General features: G+C 36.4%; 1 protein-coding gene across 8 annotated transcripts in view; it reads right to left on the bottom strand.

Moving 5' to 3' along the window:
- AGPS (alkylglycerone phosphate synthase) overlaps window positions 1-20456 on the bottom strand; it is a 77272-nt gene that overhangs the window by 8327 nt on the left and 48489 nt on the right. For 7 of the 8 annotated variants that reach the window (XM_053947062.1, XM_053947063.1, XM_053947060.1 and 4 more), the window contains 13 exons: window positions 19369-19448; window positions 17717-17797; window positions 16524-16649; window positions 14404-14512; window positions 13852-13979; window positions 11206-11257; window positions 8921-8997; window positions 7674-7786; window positions 6054-6123; window positions 5068-5129; window positions 3241-3330; window positions 2741-2840; window positions 993-1050 (listed from right to left, as the gene is read on the bottom strand). In XM_053947062.1, coding sequence (XP_053803037.1) covers window positions 993-1050; window positions 2741-2840; window positions 3241-3330; window positions 5068-5129; window positions 6054-6123; window positions 7674-7786; window positions 8921-8997; window positions 11206-11257; window positions 13852-13979; window positions 14404-14512; window positions 16524-16649; window positions 17717-17797; window positions 19369-19448 — 1146 coding nt within the window. The remainder of the gene's footprint in view (window positions 1-992; window positions 1051-2740; window positions 2841-3240; window positions 3331-5067; window positions 5130-6053; window positions 6124-7673; window positions 7787-8920; window positions 8998-11205; window positions 11258-13851; window positions 13980-14403; window positions 14513-16523; window positions 16650-17716; window positions 17798-19368; window positions 19449-20456) is intronic. The other variant, XM_053947066.1, reaches the window with a different exon arrangement.

Below are 20456 nucleotides of genomic sequence, written 5' to 3' on the forward strand. Positions count from 1 at the left end.
CTTCAATATCCTGATACTGCTAAAGCAGAGTCCATTTCAGTTTCCATCACAAAGCAAGATGCCTGAAAATAGCCCTAGCTAAAAGTTTAAGTTCCCTTCAAGTTTAGGAAGTAACTGACATGTTTTAAAGCACAGCTTCTGCCCTTTAGTTTTTTTCCCCCCACACAGAGACTTCAGAATTACAAATTTTTTCTCTAGTTTTTTTTTTAAACCATTACACTTCTTTTTTGCTCTTGTATCTGTGACCAAGCAATGCCCCAAGAGAGCAGAGAGAAGAAATATATGAAGATAATCACTTGCAAGAAAGTAGCTGCAGGAATCACACTGATGTCACAAGTCTTCCTGACATCTAGGGTTATATAGGACGCATGCAATCAAATTAGACTATCCATCTATGTGGGAAAAGCATATGTAAAGCATCAGGAATAAGAAGTATTACTTATACGTGACACTGGTTCTTAATATTAAAGCACAAAATACTTTGTGAAGATGCTAGTAACACAGGACATGTAATCCCCAAACTCCAAGAGAGGAAACTAGTTAACTAGAACTTACCAGACAGCAGGCCAGTAAAGTGAACACTTATATAACATCAATTATACAACAAATGGTAGATTGCAACATAGTCCAGTTCAAAGTCACTGGCCCTTTTATTCAGACACTTCGCCTACATTTGGGCGAATAGCATTCACAAAGCCACAAGGGACACAAAATTGTCTTAAAACAGTGAAAATCCCATCTGAAGTCTTTGTAACTGATACATATCTACACAAGGATCAGTAAAAGTTGGTTAAGACAAACCCATCAAACTGGAAAAAAGAGTGAGAAGTTTCTAGATAAAATGCCAGGAGATCTCCTTCCCCCCTTGACCCTCCCCCAGTAATTTCAGTTAATGCTATGAAATATTTTTCAGAATTCTACTACAAACTATTTTATGTACTCATAAATATTTAGCAGTATCAAAGAAACTAACATTAGACTGAGAACATTACCTCCATGGTGATGTGAAAGACTTCCTCCATTGGCAAGTATTTCTTCTCTAGCCGCCCTCTAAATTTGAAAGAGATGGTATTTATTCAACAGCAATTGCACAAGACTTTGGATTTCATTAAATGCTTGCTATTGCACTCTTACACACAGGTGTATGAAAAGTTTCTGAAGTAATTAGGGTACATTATATAGGTAAACATTATAGTTCAAGCCTGCAAATAAAGGTAAGTAAGTCTTCTAAACAAACATCAAAGCCACGACATTTCAAATGGCATCTCTTGTAACAAATGTATTACTCGAGAATAGAATATTCTTGATCACTTCTGCCTTCACAAAACTTAAAATATCCAGTGGCTGAGATGCTTATTTGGAAGATGATTAAGTCTCAAAAAAGAAGTCTGGAAACAGGCTTCTCAGAGCGACTCAAGATCCTTATTCAGATCAGAGTTCAACCCAGATCTCCAAGATCCTGGTTGAGGCAGCGAGGTACTTTACAAGAGACAGCCCTTTCATGGGTGCAGTTTGTGGTAGAAAACAAAATTTAATTTTTTATGTTAAGAATGTTCAAGTTGTAGAATCTTCTTTGCCATTCACTTCTGAATAATTAAGAGAGCTTAGAAGGTGTAAACAACAAAAGCTTTTCTAAGTCCAAGCACTACATGTTTTTTTTTTTTTTTCTAAAGAGTGTACTGTTTTAGGAATAATATAGCTGTGCAGTTAAGAGTTTTTTTTCAGTCTGCCATAGATTACATATACTTGATCAGCAAGCTCACTTTGTTAGGCTAAATTCACTCACTACAATGGAAAATGTGCCTTCAGGTCATCACAAAAATTAATTGCAGTAAAAGTAATATCTAGTTTTAAGTAAGTTTCATTAAATAAATACTCAAGTATTACATTCTTCAGTGCCTTATATGCAACAGCATGGAAGCCTCTGAACTTGTAGATAAAATTTTGCATGCACTTGCCAAATTGAAGAGAAATTTCTAAAGAATAAGCATGAGAAGAATGATATCCCAGTTATAAATACTATTTCTCTACAGTCCTATTAGCAATTTTCTGGTGCTGAAGTTTGAGCTAGGAACCAGAACGCAGGACAAAAAGCAGTTTGGCCATAATCCTTCTAAGAATTACATCTTGAAGGTAACAAAGATATTCCTTTCACCTAACTAGGTCAGTACAGTGTTTCATCAGCTGTAGTGTTACAGCAGAAGTACTGCAGAGCTGCTTGGCCCATGCTGAATTAGCTTACAACTTGTCTAACAGACTGGGCTTAGACCAATGCTTATCTCAGCCTAACAGAAATGGCATGAGACAGTACCATTCCTTATTTTCTACATGCAGGATTATTAATAAGGTATGATCTTGACAGTTTTACCATGCATTTTACAGACTGAGTATTAAGCAGAAGAAGTGGTTTTGTAAAAAATGGAACTAAGGAGGACTAATTTCCCATGGATTTGGGGTTTAAGGTTTGAAGCTTCTGCCATCCAAGAAACTCCAGGTCAAGCTCTTCTATACTTCAGTCAGAACTACTGATGTACTGATATCTAAAACTGTCACCTGGTAGCCTTTTCTCTACTTGATGGCCTATTAACATGTTCCTCTTATTACTGATAATGATCAAACCTTTACAAACAGACTTTTGAGATATTTCCTGCAAAATTCAGTAAGCTTGGCCAATACGTTCAGAACAAAATACAGGTCATCAGCTTTTCCCCCCTTTAACTATTGTTTCTTTATACATTACCTCAATTTGTTCATAGACATGAATAGGATCACTAATTCCTCTGTAGTTAAAGGCAAAGTAGAAGTAGACACATGCACCTGCATCGTAAGTCTGTGTCACCCTGTTGAAGAGAACTGCATTACAAACAAAGCTTTATGCTATTAAGCCAACCACTATGTGACATCATAAAACTCTTAAGATTGCTTCCTATCTTATTCAAAGGGACAGCATCTTTTTTTTTAAATTTCTTTATCCTTTTTGCTCCTAATCTATGAGTGACTCAACGCTATGACTTTGAAAGTTGAAGCTCCTAAGCCATTACAATTGACTCTTGTCCATATAAGCAAGAGTTTAAAGCCTAAGCAAGTGCTACTAATCACTTGAACTCCCAGCTCTTCCATGTAATCCACTTGCAGGTTCAAGAGGAAGGTCAAGGCTAGTATTTGCTAGTATTTGTAATATCATCACTAGATCTCTTACTGAACAAAGATTCAAGAAAAATTATTTATATTATTGCTTACCTACAGGTGGAAAGTGGAGCAAACTGGACTCCCTTTTCTTTGCATTCTCGTACTATCCTTTCCTTTACATTTCTACAAAGGTCCAAAACCCTGTAACAAGAAACACATTAAAATATAAAATTTCAGGATGTGATTTTATATAGGTTCTAAAAAAAGAACTTCACAACCTTTTTAAAAAGCATAATCTAATACAATGTAAGAGTACTTTCTAAAATCACTCTTAACTAGCTTAGACTTTGTTCTAAAATAGTCATCAAGACTCCACTTTTTCTGCACTTCTCCTGAATAGCAAGTTTACTCTGAAACAGAGAACCTAAAAGCTCTTCTTCATAAGAAAGAGGTGCTAAAAAAAAAAAAAAAAAAAAAAAGGAGGTTACCTAGTTCTGTATGTCTTTACTTTCTTAGCAAAACAGCCTCAAAGTTTTGGCAAAGTAGTTAACAAATGCAGAAGAAATCCTAGGAACTCAAAGGTCTGGCAAACTGTACAAAACCATACCTTTGTGTTGCTGCAAGGCCAAAACTGGAGATCCTTCAGCTGGGCACTACTCTGCCAACCTTAAACACTGTAATTCTAATATGGCAGTGAGCTACTAGACCTTGTTGGAAGCCATATGTGTTCTGCTTTTTTTTTTTTAGGTTCTTATAGGACAAACCCAGGTGCAAACAAAGTGCCAAAGCAACCAAAAGAAATAATTGTTTTTCAAATGACCATTTCTTCAGTTACACATTCTCCCACAAAGGTCTGCAGAGCTACAATTCAGATTTTGATGTTGTACACAGATTTAGAACTACATTAAAGATTCACAGAACACAAGAGAATTTAACCATTTAGTGAATAAGAAAGTCAGATAAATATTTTATTAAAGTATCTGTTACCTGTAAGAACAAGTTAATCAGTTTATGGAAAGTTACATGATCCTTATGAATCAAAATAGAAAAAAGTTTTCAAAGCATTTGCTTTGGTGAGGACAATTTTGAATACTTTCTTAAGTAAAAATTCATTGTCTTCTGAAATGAGGGAGAGGCAAAAAAAATTGGTGACAAAGAAGTTAGCATGCTTCAAAGCTAAAGTAAAAGGAAGAGCACTTTCACTTTAAAATTGTCCTCAAATTTCTTCTACGCTCTTAGGACACTTTGCCAATTTTCAAATTGGGGCTGGAATTTACAATTGCCACTAAATTCAACAGCAAGGGTATAGGGTTGCCAGCTTAAGTCATCAGACTTGGCACTGAATGCTGTAACGCTTTGATTCAAATAACTTTAGATCCTATTTAAGAGATTTCAGACTTATCAAATGGACCGGAGCATCCAAAATTATTTTGTATATTAAACTTTGTTGCGGTCAAATAGCTAATAGATAAAATACCCTTAGGTAAAAGATCTCAATCCTGGGCAGAAGTTACCTTTTCAGTATTTCTCTACATTACTGGAAAAATAAAAAAACGTTTTTAAATATACTTGATTTTTTTCATCTTCACTACAGACCAATCCCTTCTGAAATACACTGCTGATCCCACACACGTGGCTGCTCACCCCCCACTGCAATTACTGTCACCAGTGTCCTGCCTCCTAAATCCTGAATTTTTTACAGTAAGCTAACCTAAGATGAAATATTGCTGAATGCTTGATACACTGCATTTACTAAATTCTGGTATGTAATTTACCAGCAACTTTAGCAAGAACACACAGCTTCAAGAGTCAAGGTATGTCAGGCTGCATCCAACACATGTAAGGCCTAAAAGAAGCATCCTCATGAACAAACACGAGCTAGGAACAATTTGAATGAAATCAAGTTTTAAGAAATTCTGAAGAGTAGTCAGAGTTTACCTATCCCAAGGAACAGATGTCTCAAATGATTCTCCTATTACGTAATAATCCAGGCCTAGGTCCTAATAAAAAGAGTAAGGAAATTTTCAGTCACATTCAGCATCAGCATCTGGGATTCCAGTGTATACTACACAGTGATCAGGTGAACAATTTTTAGTTTGCAGGAGAAGAACAGACATTCTAATTTAGCAAAAACACCCATATGTCCCAGTGATGTAAGTTTATTATTAATAGGGAAACAGGGAAGCTCTTAAAAGACAAAGATCACAAACATTTTGATGTCATGGCTACAGTGAGATAAATTGTCAGACTGTCAGTATGTCTACACGAATCAAATATTTTTATCAGTATAGTACCAATCCAAGAGTTTCATTGTGCTCATCAGTATAATACCTAGTAAAATTTTTTTGCAGTGTAGTCGCTGTCTAGATAGAAAAAAGACAAACACCTTCCCATCTTACACACAACCTGCTGAAATAAAGGGAGATTCAGTGATTTGTCCCCAACAAATCAAACACTCAGGATGTGCATATTGTTCTGAAAAATAAAAAAAACTCCAGCAGTAAGACTAAAATGTGTAAGAACAGCTGCAGCAGTTTAGACTAAAGTCTGTTATGCTGGAATTCTGATTTAAACCAGTCAAAGAAGAGTAAAAAGACAAGTGAGCACATGAGTACTTCAAGTACACTCCAAGCCTCTGATTTCACTCACCCTGTGGATTCTTCAATCTAATCTCCCTACCCTTTAAAAGAAGCTATTTTCTTAACAAAAATATAAATTAATGTCTATATGGTGTTTTGCAGATGAAATTCCATGAATAATCACTGCTCAGAAATTGAAGAGATACTATCTCTGGGAAGGAGTTTGAGATACCATCCAAGGCAGCCTGCACTCTGATTTCAGAGAAAGCATCTTCACAGAAACAGCTCTATGTTTTGTTACATTAATTAACACAAGTTGCAACAGACAGACAAAAGCTGACCTACCCGAAGGTAAGCAATGACAAATGTCAGCATGTATCCTCTCTGTCCATTATCTTCTCCTGCTGCCAAGCCACTGCAATTTACAAGAATTTAATTTATTTTCCACAAAATTAGTCACCAGTTTACAAAAATATTTATGAAATAACTTTGATCATTAAACATATGTGCAAGTTTAGCTGCCTAAGCTGTGTTAAAATAGTTGTTAATAGTGAGGTCTCTTCACTAGAAATCAGAAGGTACTTCAGACCAGACCTTTATTCATTTATCTTTTCACTCCATAACCTGGAGATGAATTTAACAAAATATTTAATGTAATCTTGGAAAACAGCCTTCAAAACTCACAAAAGAGTGGAGAAACACAAGTAGACACAATATATCCTGGATATTAATTTACAGGAACATGGGTAATTACATATCTAAGCAGGTTGAATTTGTGTACAAGTTCTTATGTGAATTTTTTATGAATTTTTATGTGCACAAGTCATGAGACCCCAAGACTTAAGATCCCCAAAGCATAGGAGATATGAATTTTAAGAAGACACAAAGGTCATAGCAGTAAAGAAAAAGGAAGCCTTGCTTTCACTAGTCTAGCAAGGATTATTATGAAAGAATTTGTTTTTAACTATTGGTTTCTAAGAACAAGAAAATGCTATGCATCTGGAATCAGTCTCCCTATAAGCTCCCATAAATCTGAGAGAGGGGTGGGTGTGAAATCAGACACCCTGAAGAAGCATAGAATTGAAGTATTTTATACTAAAAAGCCATTGAAAGGTTTAGCATTTTAAACCAGGTTAAACTATTGAAGACTTCACTAATAGCCTTAATAAAGCAGCATAGACAGCACCATCTTCTAATGGCTCTAACACAGACAAGTTTCCCCCCTTACCAATACACTATCATCTTGAAAGACCAAAATACAAAAGGATTCACAGTTGAAGTAACAGAATAAAAGCATAATAAAAGCACAAAATTCAGAAATTATAGCCTTGAGATGGATAAAACAACACTTATTTGTATATTTGAATAGCTGAGACTAGTATTAGCAACAACAGTACATTCTTGACAAATCACAGTTTTAATGATGGCTTTAATCAATCCCACTTAATCAAAGCAGAAGGAATGCTTGGTCATTACTCAGCCTGCCACTTCAATGAGTGTTTCCTGTCCCTTTGTGGGACAGAAAATCACTGCACTCTTTCAACTAAACAAGTTTCTTGTATTCATATACTCACATGAATTCTGCAAAAATTTAGTATCACCCTTATAATTTTTTCTCCCTTTCTGTAGTCAAAATATAGAGTCTAGGATTGCAAAACAAGCTGCTTTCATGCCTGTAAGCAATTAAAAGGGCTGGTTCCCATTTTAATAACATTCATTCTATATTTAGCAAATATTTTTCTGCAATACACAGACAGCTGAAATTTTTCAGTAAAGTTACCTGTGAATTAGTACAAGCCATATGTATCAAAGGGAACATTCAGTAGCTAATTGACTGCTGCCACTTCAAAGTACTAAATTGAGAACATATCCATACAGTAACCTCTAAAAAAATATGGCAGTCCAATTTTTTCCTGGACAGTTCATTCCCAGCTTCATACTGAACATGTTCTTTGAAAAGCATACCCAAACTTGGTGGCAATATCATAGACTTGCTTCTCATGCTGAAGAACCTTCTCTCTGTCACCCTCAAAGAGCAAGGTAGCTACGCACAGTATGTTGGGATCAAATCCTTTAAACTGCAAAGAGAGACAAACTTGCCGTTAGTCACAGTCTATGTGGCAGAATATAGGTTTTTAGGTTTTTACTTTTCAAATTCATGGCATATGCCCTGGTCAGTAAGTGTTGCTGCAATTAAGAGGAATGATTGGGAAAAAGTCTTTCAACATTTACTCCCAAAACACTTAAGTTTTTCCTTGACAGGACAGGTCAACGGAAATAACAAATTATCTGTCACCTATTTCCTCCTGTTAAAAAGCAGGATAGGCACAACCTATGCTATAGAAAAAAAACTTAAATGCTTTGAGCAATAGAGACATTTGTATTCTATCAACTATCCCTATCAGCTATAAAAGCAGGAAGAAAACTATGACCATCATGAATGTGGAGCGAAAGAAAATCTTTTCGGCTATCTCTAAACAGAATATGTATTCCCTAACAAAAGAAATCTCAGACACATGTTATTTCCCACTTCAATAATCCAAGAAAAAGCAGCAGAATCAGCACAGGTCACTGTTTTCCAGAAGTATGCCCACTGTTGGAAAATAATGAAATTTTCTATGTTTGAATACCCATATTCACAGTAACTCTCTAGTTAGGTAATTTGGAGGAAAAATCAATAACAAGATAAAATATTTAATATAAAAGCCTAGGTGACATAATTTTAGCATCAAATCATTGTAGGTTAAAAAGGAATGAATTCCAGAAAGACAAAAAAACAATTTATATGGGAAAATCTGCCAAATATCTTGAGGATCTTGTAAAATTCTAGCTCACTGTAATAGCAAGTTAGATCATGTCTTGCAAAAATCTAGGAAGATGAAAATATAATAGAGTGTGGGCCTCACTCCATCAGTATTCACTGATTATCACTGGTCTGCAAGCTGGGTAAAGTGGTTCCAGTCTTCCCCTGTCACCAAGTTACTGTTAGACAAAGCACATTCATCTCATACCAGGTATGACCAGTGACAACAGCACTCTTGGAATAACTCCTCAAACACAATCTCATTTGAATTAAACCACCTTTAGAGCCTTAAGTTCTTACACTGTAGTATCAGCTAAACTCAGCTGCATTAGAAGCAGTTTACCAAAAGATCTTGAATTTTGTGACTATCGTGCAAAATTCAAATTAATATAAAAAACCCCAAAATTACCTTCGTGATGTAGAACTTTTTCAGTCCGTCCAAAAACGATGTAAAAATGGAAGCAACTTGTGGTTTAAGAGCATGACCTTTGGCAAAAAGCAGAAAAAGGCATATTAAGGCAAACAGTGCTCTTAAGAGTCTTGCTTCAAGGGGCAAATAAAAAATAGATTGGTAGTCAAAATTACTAGAATTGCTCGCAGCACTCTGATTATCAAAATTAAAGATCATACTCTCTACTCATTTAGAACATGATTTAGGAAAAAGTTTCATTAATTTTTTGAAGACATATGTACAACTGTGCACAAATATTTGACACTTCAATTAAGGCTGCCTTAGTTTAGATTTCACGAGCCTATGGCATGTGGAAAATTTTTAAGAGAGCGCTTCATTAGTTTTTACACCACAAAACTAAGCAAAAATCAGTGACTTTTTTTTTAAAGTTACACCAAAACCACTGAAACAAACAGCCAAAAATGGTGGAAGTTAGGAGTTAAGCATTTTTTTCCTTATATCACTTGTGTGAAGTTTTCTACATAAAGCTAGTTATTGCTTCCTTAATGACAAATGGGGAACTAAAATTACCAGGATATATAAATGGTGTCTTGGAGCCTGTTAAATTAACATTTCTGCCTCAGGACTGGGTTTAATTGAGATGAAAGTCTTTTACTGTTTGTTCCATTGTTTTCAGTCACAAACAACTTCTGAACTCTCATTACTGCTTCACTTTAGCAGCCCGGCATCTGGCCTACATGCTGTGAGCCCAATTCATAAAAAGTTATGCACCATTTACATGATACTTCCTTCTAAAGTACTTCACAAAGCATTTCCTCCTGAATAACACATGAACTTCAACAACTGACTGCTCTTTTTTCCTCTTAAGCAAAGAGGAAGTCCCTCTGCAGATACAAACCCCAAAAGGACACCAACAAGAACACTTCAGTAAGCACAGAGAAATCATGAAACAACATGAATTTATTAAACCACAATCTAAAAAATTACTTAATAATTATTACAAGAAAAATCAATATTGACACACCTGAAACTATGTGTACAGCTTGCAATTGGTCAAATTGTGCTTCCCAAATAAAAAAGAAAAAGAAATGCACCGGCTTCTGTTGGGCATGTCCGAGCAGAATAGTGTAACAAAAAAGAGTGAGCAAAGCAAGCAGCAAGGCTTGCTGGGCCTCTCAGCTCTTACAAATCACAATTTCCCTGATTTGAAAAATGAAGTTCAGCTTTCTCAACACCACTATATTAACGCCATTTGAAGCTGAGATCCATCACTGAAGCTTCTGTGCAAGAGAAGTTTCAGAAATTCTGACTTGTTGAAGTATCATAGTAGAGGTTTTCAAGGTCAGTCACACTTCCTATTTTCATCCTCTGGGTACAATCAAAATAGCATGGTCTCAGCAAGTTCTGCAAACTATTAGCTTTTGGGTCATGGAACTTAAGAGTCTCCATGAGAGTGCCTTGAGCTAGAACATATTTTAAATTCCAGCAAATTTGGTAGAAGATGACAGCTTTCCCTAGGAATTACTGAGAAATGATTGTTCTGCATATCTGACATTGTCCTATTTAGGTGTCTGAACTAGTTGAAATTTTACAAAATCTTTTGTCTTCAGGAATCTTCTGGTAGCTTCACTGACTTTCAATACTTAAAGCCTAACAGCTTAGATTACTTGCACACAGTTACAGCATTTACAACACCTGATCTTTTTTTGAAAACAGACAGCTCACTTTGGACAAATATGTCACTACCTCTCTCCCAATCAAACATTATGATATCAGAATATTTTTTAAAAACCTACTAATTCTAAGGAATCTGTGAGATGCTTTCATGAAATTTAAAGGAACCAACCAACTTACCTTGAAAATAAGGTGCTGGCATTCTGATTTTTTTTTCATAACCAACTTCTCATTAATACTCTTAGGAAGAAAATGTTTCAAGTACTATATTTTAAAACTAGAATCTCTACTCCTTTACAGCAAAATAGAGGAAGCGATTCCAGAGTTTCAATCTCACCAACAGACTAAATGTCAAGAAAGGAAACAGCAGAACACCCATCTCATTTATAGGCAGAGCATGGCTCTTTACTGACTCAAGTAGTTGATAGCGTTTCCCCAAAGACAGGCTTCTGTTTCTGAAACTCGTGTTTGGCACTGTCTGGAGTTTGAACTCTGGGTTCACTGCCCTCTGTCTAAATTTGAGCAAAAGAATTACTACCCAAAACAGACTTAAGCTACTAAAAAGCCCTTTGAAACAGATGATACTCCATGACGATCTACATACTTACCAAACTGAAACTGTGCATTGTCGACAAGGCGAATTGATGCAGGAGCACATCTCTTGGAGGCAAAGTTAGAGGAGTAAGAGGAATGAAGAATAAAAAAGATTATGTACATAGTTGGTTTTAAAATTAATTACAATCAAATTTTCATTTCAAAATAGCATATAAGAAAGCAAACTTTGATACCAGAGACCTCTGGTCATCACCATCATTGAAACAGGGTGACTATAAGCTTGTTTTCACCGGAATAGCAACATCTACTAGGTATGTCTACATATAATGCATTGAGAATTTTCAGTTTAACCTCAAGCCAACACTGTAATAGTCCGAAACCATTGATTTTCACATTTTGAGTGTTTTTATAAAATGGCATATGCACTAAAGATAGTACACTTGTTTAGTACATTAAGCTTATCTTTCTGTGTAATCAGAGATACACACATACTAAAAATTAATTGAAAAAGTTTAATTGTTGAAGGTCACCTTGGCATGCAGCTGAGCACTACACAGCCGTTCACTCAGCCCCTTCCCCAGTGGGATGGGGAAGAAAAATCAGAAGGGCAAAAGCTGAAAAACCCATGGGTTGAGATGAAGACAGATTGGTAAGCAAAAGGGGAAAAAAACCCCACAAAAGCACAATTCAAAAAGCAATCAATTACAATCAGTTGACCAATATGCAGCCAATCCTCAAGCAATGGCAACCCCTATGAAACACCCCCCTCTATTTTACTTATGATCATGATGTTATATGGCATCTGCCTTTAGTCAATTTGGGTCAGTTGTCCCAACTGTGTACCCTCCCAGCCTCTTATCTGCTCCCAACACACTTGTTGGTGGGAAGAGAGGGAGAAACAGAAAAAGCCTTGACACTGTGTACACATTGTTTAGCAATAACTAAAACACTGGTGTGTTAACACTCTTTTAGTTACAAGTACAAAAGCTAACACCACACATGCCGCTATGAAAAAAGGTGACTTCATCCTGGCTAGACCGGTCACACTCATGCTCTGCTGTCAGACTGCAATCAAAACCTGTACTTGAGTCTAATCTAGATTCTGCACTGTACAGGAATCTGAAAAACTGTAAGAACAGCTGCCTTTACTTAGGTAAGTCTCTGGACATGCATATGCCTACATCGTATACTCACTGGTGGCCCTGTCCAGTCATAATGAAATGTATGGCCAGAGGAATATGACAAAGTCTGAATTTTAGGCTAGTCATCATCTAATCACATGGATATGGAAGTACTGCTCTTTCACTTCACTTGACATGTTCACTCCTCATAATATCATTAATATGTATTTGGACACAAGAGGAAGAAAACATGAAGATCTAAGGGAGCTCACCAGGCAGGTCGACAGAAGGCTGTGGAAGTGGTTTTAAATGAGACCAACCCACCCACTACCTACAGGCTGATTATTCTTACATTAAAATGGACAGATCCATAAAAGAGCTTTTCAGACAGCAATCACTGTAATTACTACTCAGATTGATGCGAGGGGCAACAGAAGAGAATAAGTAGTTCAGGCTTAAGTAAGCAGAGAAACAGCAGCAGCAGCAGCAACAGAAGCTTAGACATGGAGCAACATTAAGAGGCAAATAGTGCCTCTTTTTTCCCCTCTAACTAAGCCCATAGATAAGGAAAACACAGGAGTTCCTTAACTGGTTTTAAATGTTGATCAGCCATATGATCAAGCATTCCCAAAAAGTCTGCTTAGGTACCTTTAAAAGGAAGGACAAGCACTAGCAGTAGAAGCATGACAGAAAAACTGGCAAGTGCTGCTGACTAGCATATACATGTCATTCACATACCAGTCTGAACATCTAGCTCGGAACATTAAGCCATTAATTTAGACCAATCACTGGAAAAAATGTAAAGCTGTGTTTAGTTTGGCATTAATTAAAACATTTCTGAAGTTATTTCCCCAATTCAGGGCACATTCTACCATTCATATATATAATTTGGTATGTTTTGTACAGAGCAGAGGAAAGTTAGTCAGTGGAGAAAGAGGCTAGCCAGATTAAGATTTGTTTGGATGCATAGCCTTGTGGAAAAGTACTACAGAATTTGATATCTAAGTACTTCACTACCTGAAACAATCTGCCTACACTATTCTCTATTTAAATACTACAGTGTAAGCACAATTCCACTTGGAAATATCCATCTCATCTGCCCATGTCACTGTGCTCCAGGCAGTGATTTCTAAACACAGGCAATATCCTTCCATTGCATTCCTTTTGTTCCTTTACCACTTCAAAGCCATGAATTCAACTGCCTTTTATATGTATGCTGCAACTCAGTTCCTTTAAACACTGGTCCATTTTACATAGTCCTAATGAATCTGAACGTAAAATTCTCAGCTGAAGTAGATACAAAGCTGAATTTTTCAGGCTGCAATATGAAAATAACTCCTACTGAAACAAGCCATTAAAAGGCTTGTCCACATTTTGGCTCAGAATACCAAGCAAAGTCATAACATGCTCAGTCCTCAACTGAGTAATTTCATGGGCCATATCTTGCATTTCATGGACCATACACATGAGATTCCTACCTCAAATTCCTGGTTATCCACCGCCAGAAATACTGAAGCATCAATACACCCCTAGAATCCATGAGTCCTTGACTGAAGTCAACATCCAGCTTTTCCTTACCTGCTTTGCCACTTCCCTCAAGCAGGCCACCCCTCGCTCAAAGTTGGGGAAGACCACAGAGCCATATTTCTGGTATTCAGGGACTGGGCGAATCTTTATTGTAACTTCAGTAACCACTCCAAGGGTTCCTTCAGGAGAGGAGAAAAACTGAGCAAAATGTTCCAAGATGAACTGCTTGCAAGCTACCCAACTTAACATTTACCAGAATGCTCTAAGTTAACATGAATCGGACATCACAAAAATTCAGTTTGCAGTAGAAGGTGATTTATTCCTTACTTTTTACATGGTGAATTCTCACAATATATTCTCTAAACCATGCTCTTTGTTACTAGACTTGCAGGCTGACTCCACAGGTCCATTTAAAGCAGTATTAAAAGCTGCGACTTCCCAGTCCTAATTAAGGTCTCAATATTTTATTCTAACACAAGAAATTCATGCCTGCACAATGCCACCCATCAACACACTGGAAGCCACAGCATTAAAGATGCTCAAATGATCAAGCATTACAGAAACTGAATTAAGATGCAGTATTTGAAATTACTCTGTTTATACCTTCAGATCCCATAATGAAGTGATGGATATCAGGTCCTGTTGACATGCGAGGTACTTGACAGTTTTTTTCTACTATTCCTCTAGGAGTTACCATTTTTATATGAATCACCTGTTTAAACAAAGTGCAATGACTATCAATACTAACATTAAGCACATATTTTTATTGTATTTTTTTCCACAAAACATATTAAGTTTGATACAGTTTGGCTTTATGGGTTTTAGACATTCTGTAGGCAACCCCAAGAACTGTTACCAACCATTATTTTGACACAGTGTGGTTTCTCCACACAACAGATAGTTTCCATTATATGACAAATCATATCAACTGGTGGCTACATCCAGGCAATACCAGTTAAAACTGTTTTGTTTCTCAGTGTAGAACTCCACAGATAGAACTTTATGTACACCAGGATTTTAATCCAGAATATGTATCGTACTACAGAGGAAAAAAGTGAGGGTTTAAACTTTGCTTAAGTTTTGCTTTAGAACTGCTGCTTGATAAAGCTACTATAATTCAGTTGTTAATTGCTACAGAAATATTTCAGTTAGGAGGAAAGACAGAAGTAGTGAAATACTTTGTGAAATAGATTGTCAATATAAAAGCTGCCATAAGACTGACACATGTAGGGCTAGAAGGTTGTTTTTTACAAAACATTTTCAATGTTACTGTTTCCAGCTTCATTCAGGCACATGCAATAGAGCCTACATGTGGGTTTTTTTAATCCTCTATTCAATTCAATCCTCTATTTTCTACTAAGGAAGGGCAGAGTTTCAGCTTTGCTTTACTGATGCCTTTAAACGAAGCAAAATTACTGAATTTCAGCTAATGGCTTTAAAACTTTCAAGCACAGGTAGTTAAAGTAATTTTCACTATATGCAATTTATGAACTGTTGATTCTGCAGTAAGTGGATTTTAGGCAGCTTATTTAATACGGTTTCAAGATACAAAGTTCCTCAAAAGGTAAAACACTTCCTTGAATTATTCTCACTGTGCTATTTTGAAACTCATGAACTGTTCTGAATCAATTTTCAATCCTATTTCCTCCTAATGAAAATTTCAGAAGCTGTTTTAGCCTGAAGTTATGCTTCCATAATAGAGAAGTCTTCTGCTTCACAACTCCCAGTACAAGCAAAACAATACCATTCAGGCAGCAGGGGAATGATGACACTTTTTAAGTGCTACAAGTTTTACTTCAGCCAGGTCTACTGAATAAAAACTGTGTAGTTCCTGCCAGCCTCTGTCACTGACAGTGAAGTGTCACATCTGTGCACAGAACAAATATGTCTAAACTATGAGCTGATGGAAAAGTCTGAGGTAACATGGATACATTACCTAAAGTGTGCTGCAGGAAAGAGGGAAAAAATTCACACATTAAGGGTTAAACAAATTATGAGAGAAAGCTGGAAGTTTGAAGCAAAAAGGCAGGCAAAGTCTGAGCAGTGATGATTTATCTTCAATATATTCAATGTATTTGTTATAACAGAAAACGCAGACTTTAAAATCAAAAAGTATGCTTACAAGTCAAAAAATTATCTGAGTTTATATAAAGTTGAACCATTTTAATGACTAAAACAAATTCAAGAGTAGAATACTGCCATTGCCTGTCCACTGCTTCTTTCCTCTGGATTCCTACAGACTGTGTGGTGGCACTAGGTCTCACCACGGTGCACCCACACGGTCAATTAAATCAGCCTACTGATTTAAAAAATACTGCTAGCCATGGGCATGTAGGAAGGTGGGGAGCTGGCTTGCTGTCAGATAGTTCAGCTAGACATCTTCAGGTAGACAGAAGTAGGAGAGAACATGGGACTTCTGGAAGTTTGACAGGATTATTACACTGGATTAATAAAGAGTCCAAAATGGTAGAAGACAGCACCAGAGTCAGGACAGGGTAACAATTCCTTAAGCTAGTCAGTGAGTGCTCAAATGAAAATTACTCTTATGTCAGTGATAAGGATTACTAGTACTAATACCAAAAGCAAGGAAACAAGCATTTCAGTCAAGATTTGATGCCAAAACTGTATTACACAAAGAACCACTATTTACTCTCCCACTGTGAGTCATTATAAAAGTTAAATATCTGAACAGAAAAATTATAACAAGTATTAAAGCTACTTACCAGATCTTCAATGTTTCCATAGATGTTTTTTTTCATGCCTGATGCTCGTGTTGCTACCCAGCCTCCTAGTGAACTGAATTCCATGGAGTCTGGTTCATGGCCTGTACAGAAGCCACTTTCAGCAAGCTAAAGAAAGAAAATAAAAAATACATCCTACAGATCCTACATTAACTTAGTACTCCAAATACAATATTTTATACTTGTTTGGGTTTTTTGTCTTTTTTTAAATAAGCATCCTGATCACACACCCATTTATGAAACTTTTATCTTGGATATGCAAATGACATGCAAATTGATTCTGCTTCTACTGTGCATACCTGTGCTATGTATCATCCTATAATACTCCTCCCCCGTAGTTTAAAACTGAGAACTCTATTGTTCAAAACAAGGTGCAAATTCATATACATCTGCAAAAAGAACTTATAACTTAAGTAAGTGCCAACTTTATACAAATGCTGCCAATAAATAAGGCACTTAATCTCTTGTTCCTTCTATCCTAATGTGATATGCAGCAGGTCTGCAGAAAATTTGAGCAAATTGCCTGTACTTAGTTCTCTCAAGGAGAGATATGTTTGAATATACAGCCATCTGGTTGGGCTTCCTGTATGCAACATTGTCAACTACTTGTGATGCAGATCATGCATTCCTGTACATTAAGTAGTCACTTGTTTCTCATTTTTCTGCATTAACTTGGCCTTGCCATCTGCACAGCACCTGAGGTTGACAGGATGCCCTCAGAATTACAACACCAAAGCTGTCAAACAACAAGAATTAAAGGCCAAGCAGTCTCACATTAAGTGATAACTGCATTAGTGCATTTGAGATAATCAATTTGCACTGACCAACTGATAACAATCATGTTCAACAGCTGTATTTAAGTATACCATGTAACATGGATCATTAACTATGTTTTGTTGTACATGGTGCCTTAAAGACTGAAAGTCACTTCTACATCCTGTCTACAGCGATTCATTTAGCTCATGGTTTTCTCTATACCACAGGAACTTGTGGCTTTGCATGTTTACTGGTCATATATTAGGAAGGGTAGGTTCATAACCACTGCATGTAATTCTTATCAGCTGCATGAAAACACACAAGAATTAAGCTAGAATTCAATGATTTGGACAAGAAATGAACAATACCTAAGAAAAATATTTAAAAAAACCCCTAGCAACTTAACCAGATAAAAATACCTGTTTTTCCAGATCTTGTCCAACAATGCCAGCTTCTACACAAGCTGTTAAGTTTTTTTCATCTATCCAGAGAATCCGATTCTGTTGAAAAGCCGATCAAAACTAAGAATGAGTGTTTAAGATTTCTGTTTACTTCCTTCCCTAAATGCTATAGGATCAACATGCTTAGTCATACAATTTACTATTAATACACTCCAGTTATTACACCAGTGGAAGCTGAGGCTCTTCACTACCTCAAACTGCTACACAACAGGTTTCAATTTATCAAGTCACCACTACAACAGACTAACACATACATTTGTCAATTTATACCAGGGATGTTTACAGAATAAAAAGCAAAAAAGCCAGAAAGAATTAAATCAAAACTCTTGCAGGAATCTCCCTCTCACAAAGTACGGGCTAACTAATTATTCAAAGCAAACTACTTCAGCTGTTTCAGTTTCAAATAAACTGCTTAACTGATCTCAGATGCCTGTATAAATCTGGTTTTATGCAATATGGACCCTATATATAAAATAAAGATAACCATTAAGTGTCTATTAAAATAGTAAAGCTTCAGCAATCATCTTTACTGCTCTGAGACACATATGTTTTAAATTTGACAATGCTTCTTTTCACCTTAATTTTTTCTCTTCATTAATGATTATAAGAACTGGCTGGCAGTCATGCAAGACACATTAAACTGGTTTATTTTCTGACTCAATGCTTATTTATGCATCTAGCTGACAAAAAAGCAAGATAGCAAAAATTAACCACATTTCCTTGCCACACCTAAACCTGACAGAAGTCAAAGCTGTGGGCTATAAATCAAGGAGTTCAAATGAAGGACTGAGTTACTAGTGTACTTGTTGGATTTCATTCTGCACAGATACCTGAAGAGTTTCCTTCAACATACAAGTACCATCTCTGCAGAAAAAAATTATTTTGTTTAACTGAAGAATCACTGCAGAAAACAGAGCCAAACCCCAGGTCTTACCTTCAAGGCTAAAGGAGTTAATAAGCTCAACAAGTACTTGAAGGCAGTAGAGCCTTACATCAAAGATACAGAGCTGTTTCTGAAGCATCTCATTACCAAGTAGCCATAAATCCATCATTTTAAAAGTACAAAGCTCCTTCATAATGAAAAGATGAAAACTAGCAATAAATTTTACAGAACTTCATTTCTAGACTGCCATAAAGCTATGAACTTCACATTCTCAAGATGCTATCTACAGAAAAACCCCACTTATTTCTTGGAAGTTTATCCTTCAAGCTGATTTATAGATATTAGGTCACCTTATCAATCTTTGCTTTAAGTAATTTGAAGTCTAGTGCAAAACTAGTGAAATTTGTAATAACAACTTCCTCCTAGCCTTTCATTTATCCTCAGATACAAATTCCAATATAGAAGGAGAGGAGCTTTCTCTGAGTTGGATCACTTAAAGCCGCTGTAAGGCTTAACAGTGATTTTTTGTTATTGACTATATACAGGTCATATGAAGTAGTAGAGGACTAATATCAGAAAAACAAACTGAAGGAGTACCAGTTTAATAATCATGGTGCTGATTTCCATCCCTACTTTATTCTAGAATAGAAATAAATGTCATTCTGTAGTGATTACCCAAGTAACTGTAGGATGATTTAAAAAAAATTAAAACTTTAAGAGATCATACCATTTGTGATGTATCCAGGGAGACAATAGTTCTTTTTTCTTCTTCAGGACATTCAAGGGCACTAGAGACACTTGTCCCTCCTGCAAATATGGGAATGATATTGTGATCATAAAATTATCAGGTAGCTTTTCTTTCAATATAATGCTTCTCTCCCTCCTTTCTGATATAGAACTGAATAAAGAAAGACCACTGAAGTTAACTATTTGAGCCTAGTGATTAGCCTCTTAAGGCTGCCCCCTTCTCCCAGACCAGGCTGCACAAAATCAAGGCAGCTGTGGAGCTGAACAATTCTTTAGCAGCATTCAGTAACAAACACGACATTCTGCGACCATCTCAGCTGCTTCTGTTAAGCCCAGCACAGAGCTTTAAAACAAAGGATAAGAAATTACAAAGCCATTTGAGAAAGAGAGTGCTATAGTTTCTGTATATTCTTTAGCTATCACTATGGAAGACACTACACTTCAACCTACAAACTTGGAATAAGAAGTCTGCCTAGAACAGGAATTTAACACTTATCTGAAAGAAAAAATAAACTGAAAGGCTTTAACTATAGAAAAAAAAAGGATAAAATCAAGTATCAGATGTAGAAGCAGTTTCTAATGTATCTTTATAGGGTGTTGCAGAACAGCCTCCAAGAAGCCTTTTGTTTCCCAAGACTGCCATAGCCATAGGAAAAGAGAGGGTAGGATCCTCAAGATCCCCAGCAGGCTACGAGAAGAAGAGACAATGGCAAGTACAGAGAAAGTGCCAGCTAATAAAGTATTCTGCAAGAGCAGTGAGGTCTATCACCTTTGTTTCCAGTGATGGAAAAAGCGGCACTTTCTTTAAATACCAACCACTACTGTAATAACTTCACAAGTTGACTGTAGTTTACTAGAAACAAACTTGGAAAACAACCTGAAGATCTTTCTATACAGTGAACAAGAAATAGTCAATATTGCTGCTTTCAGGTCTACCAGTTTACTACTAACAGTTAAAATCTGACTTTTAGCTTTTGCAGCCCTTCAGATGCATCTGGCCACGGTGAGAGTGTTTAGTGAGGAACCAGCTCCAAAAGTTTGGTATCATCTTCAAGTGAAACACTCATT

This window comes from Vidua chalybeata, chromosome 7 (assembly GCF_026979565.1).
Source record: "Vidua chalybeata isolate OUT-0048 chromosome 7, bVidCha1 merged haplotype, whole genome shotgun sequence".
In the NCBI taxonomy this organism is placed as follows: domain Eukaryota; kingdom Metazoa; phylum Chordata; class Aves; order Passeriformes; family Viduidae; genus Vidua; species Vidua chalybeata.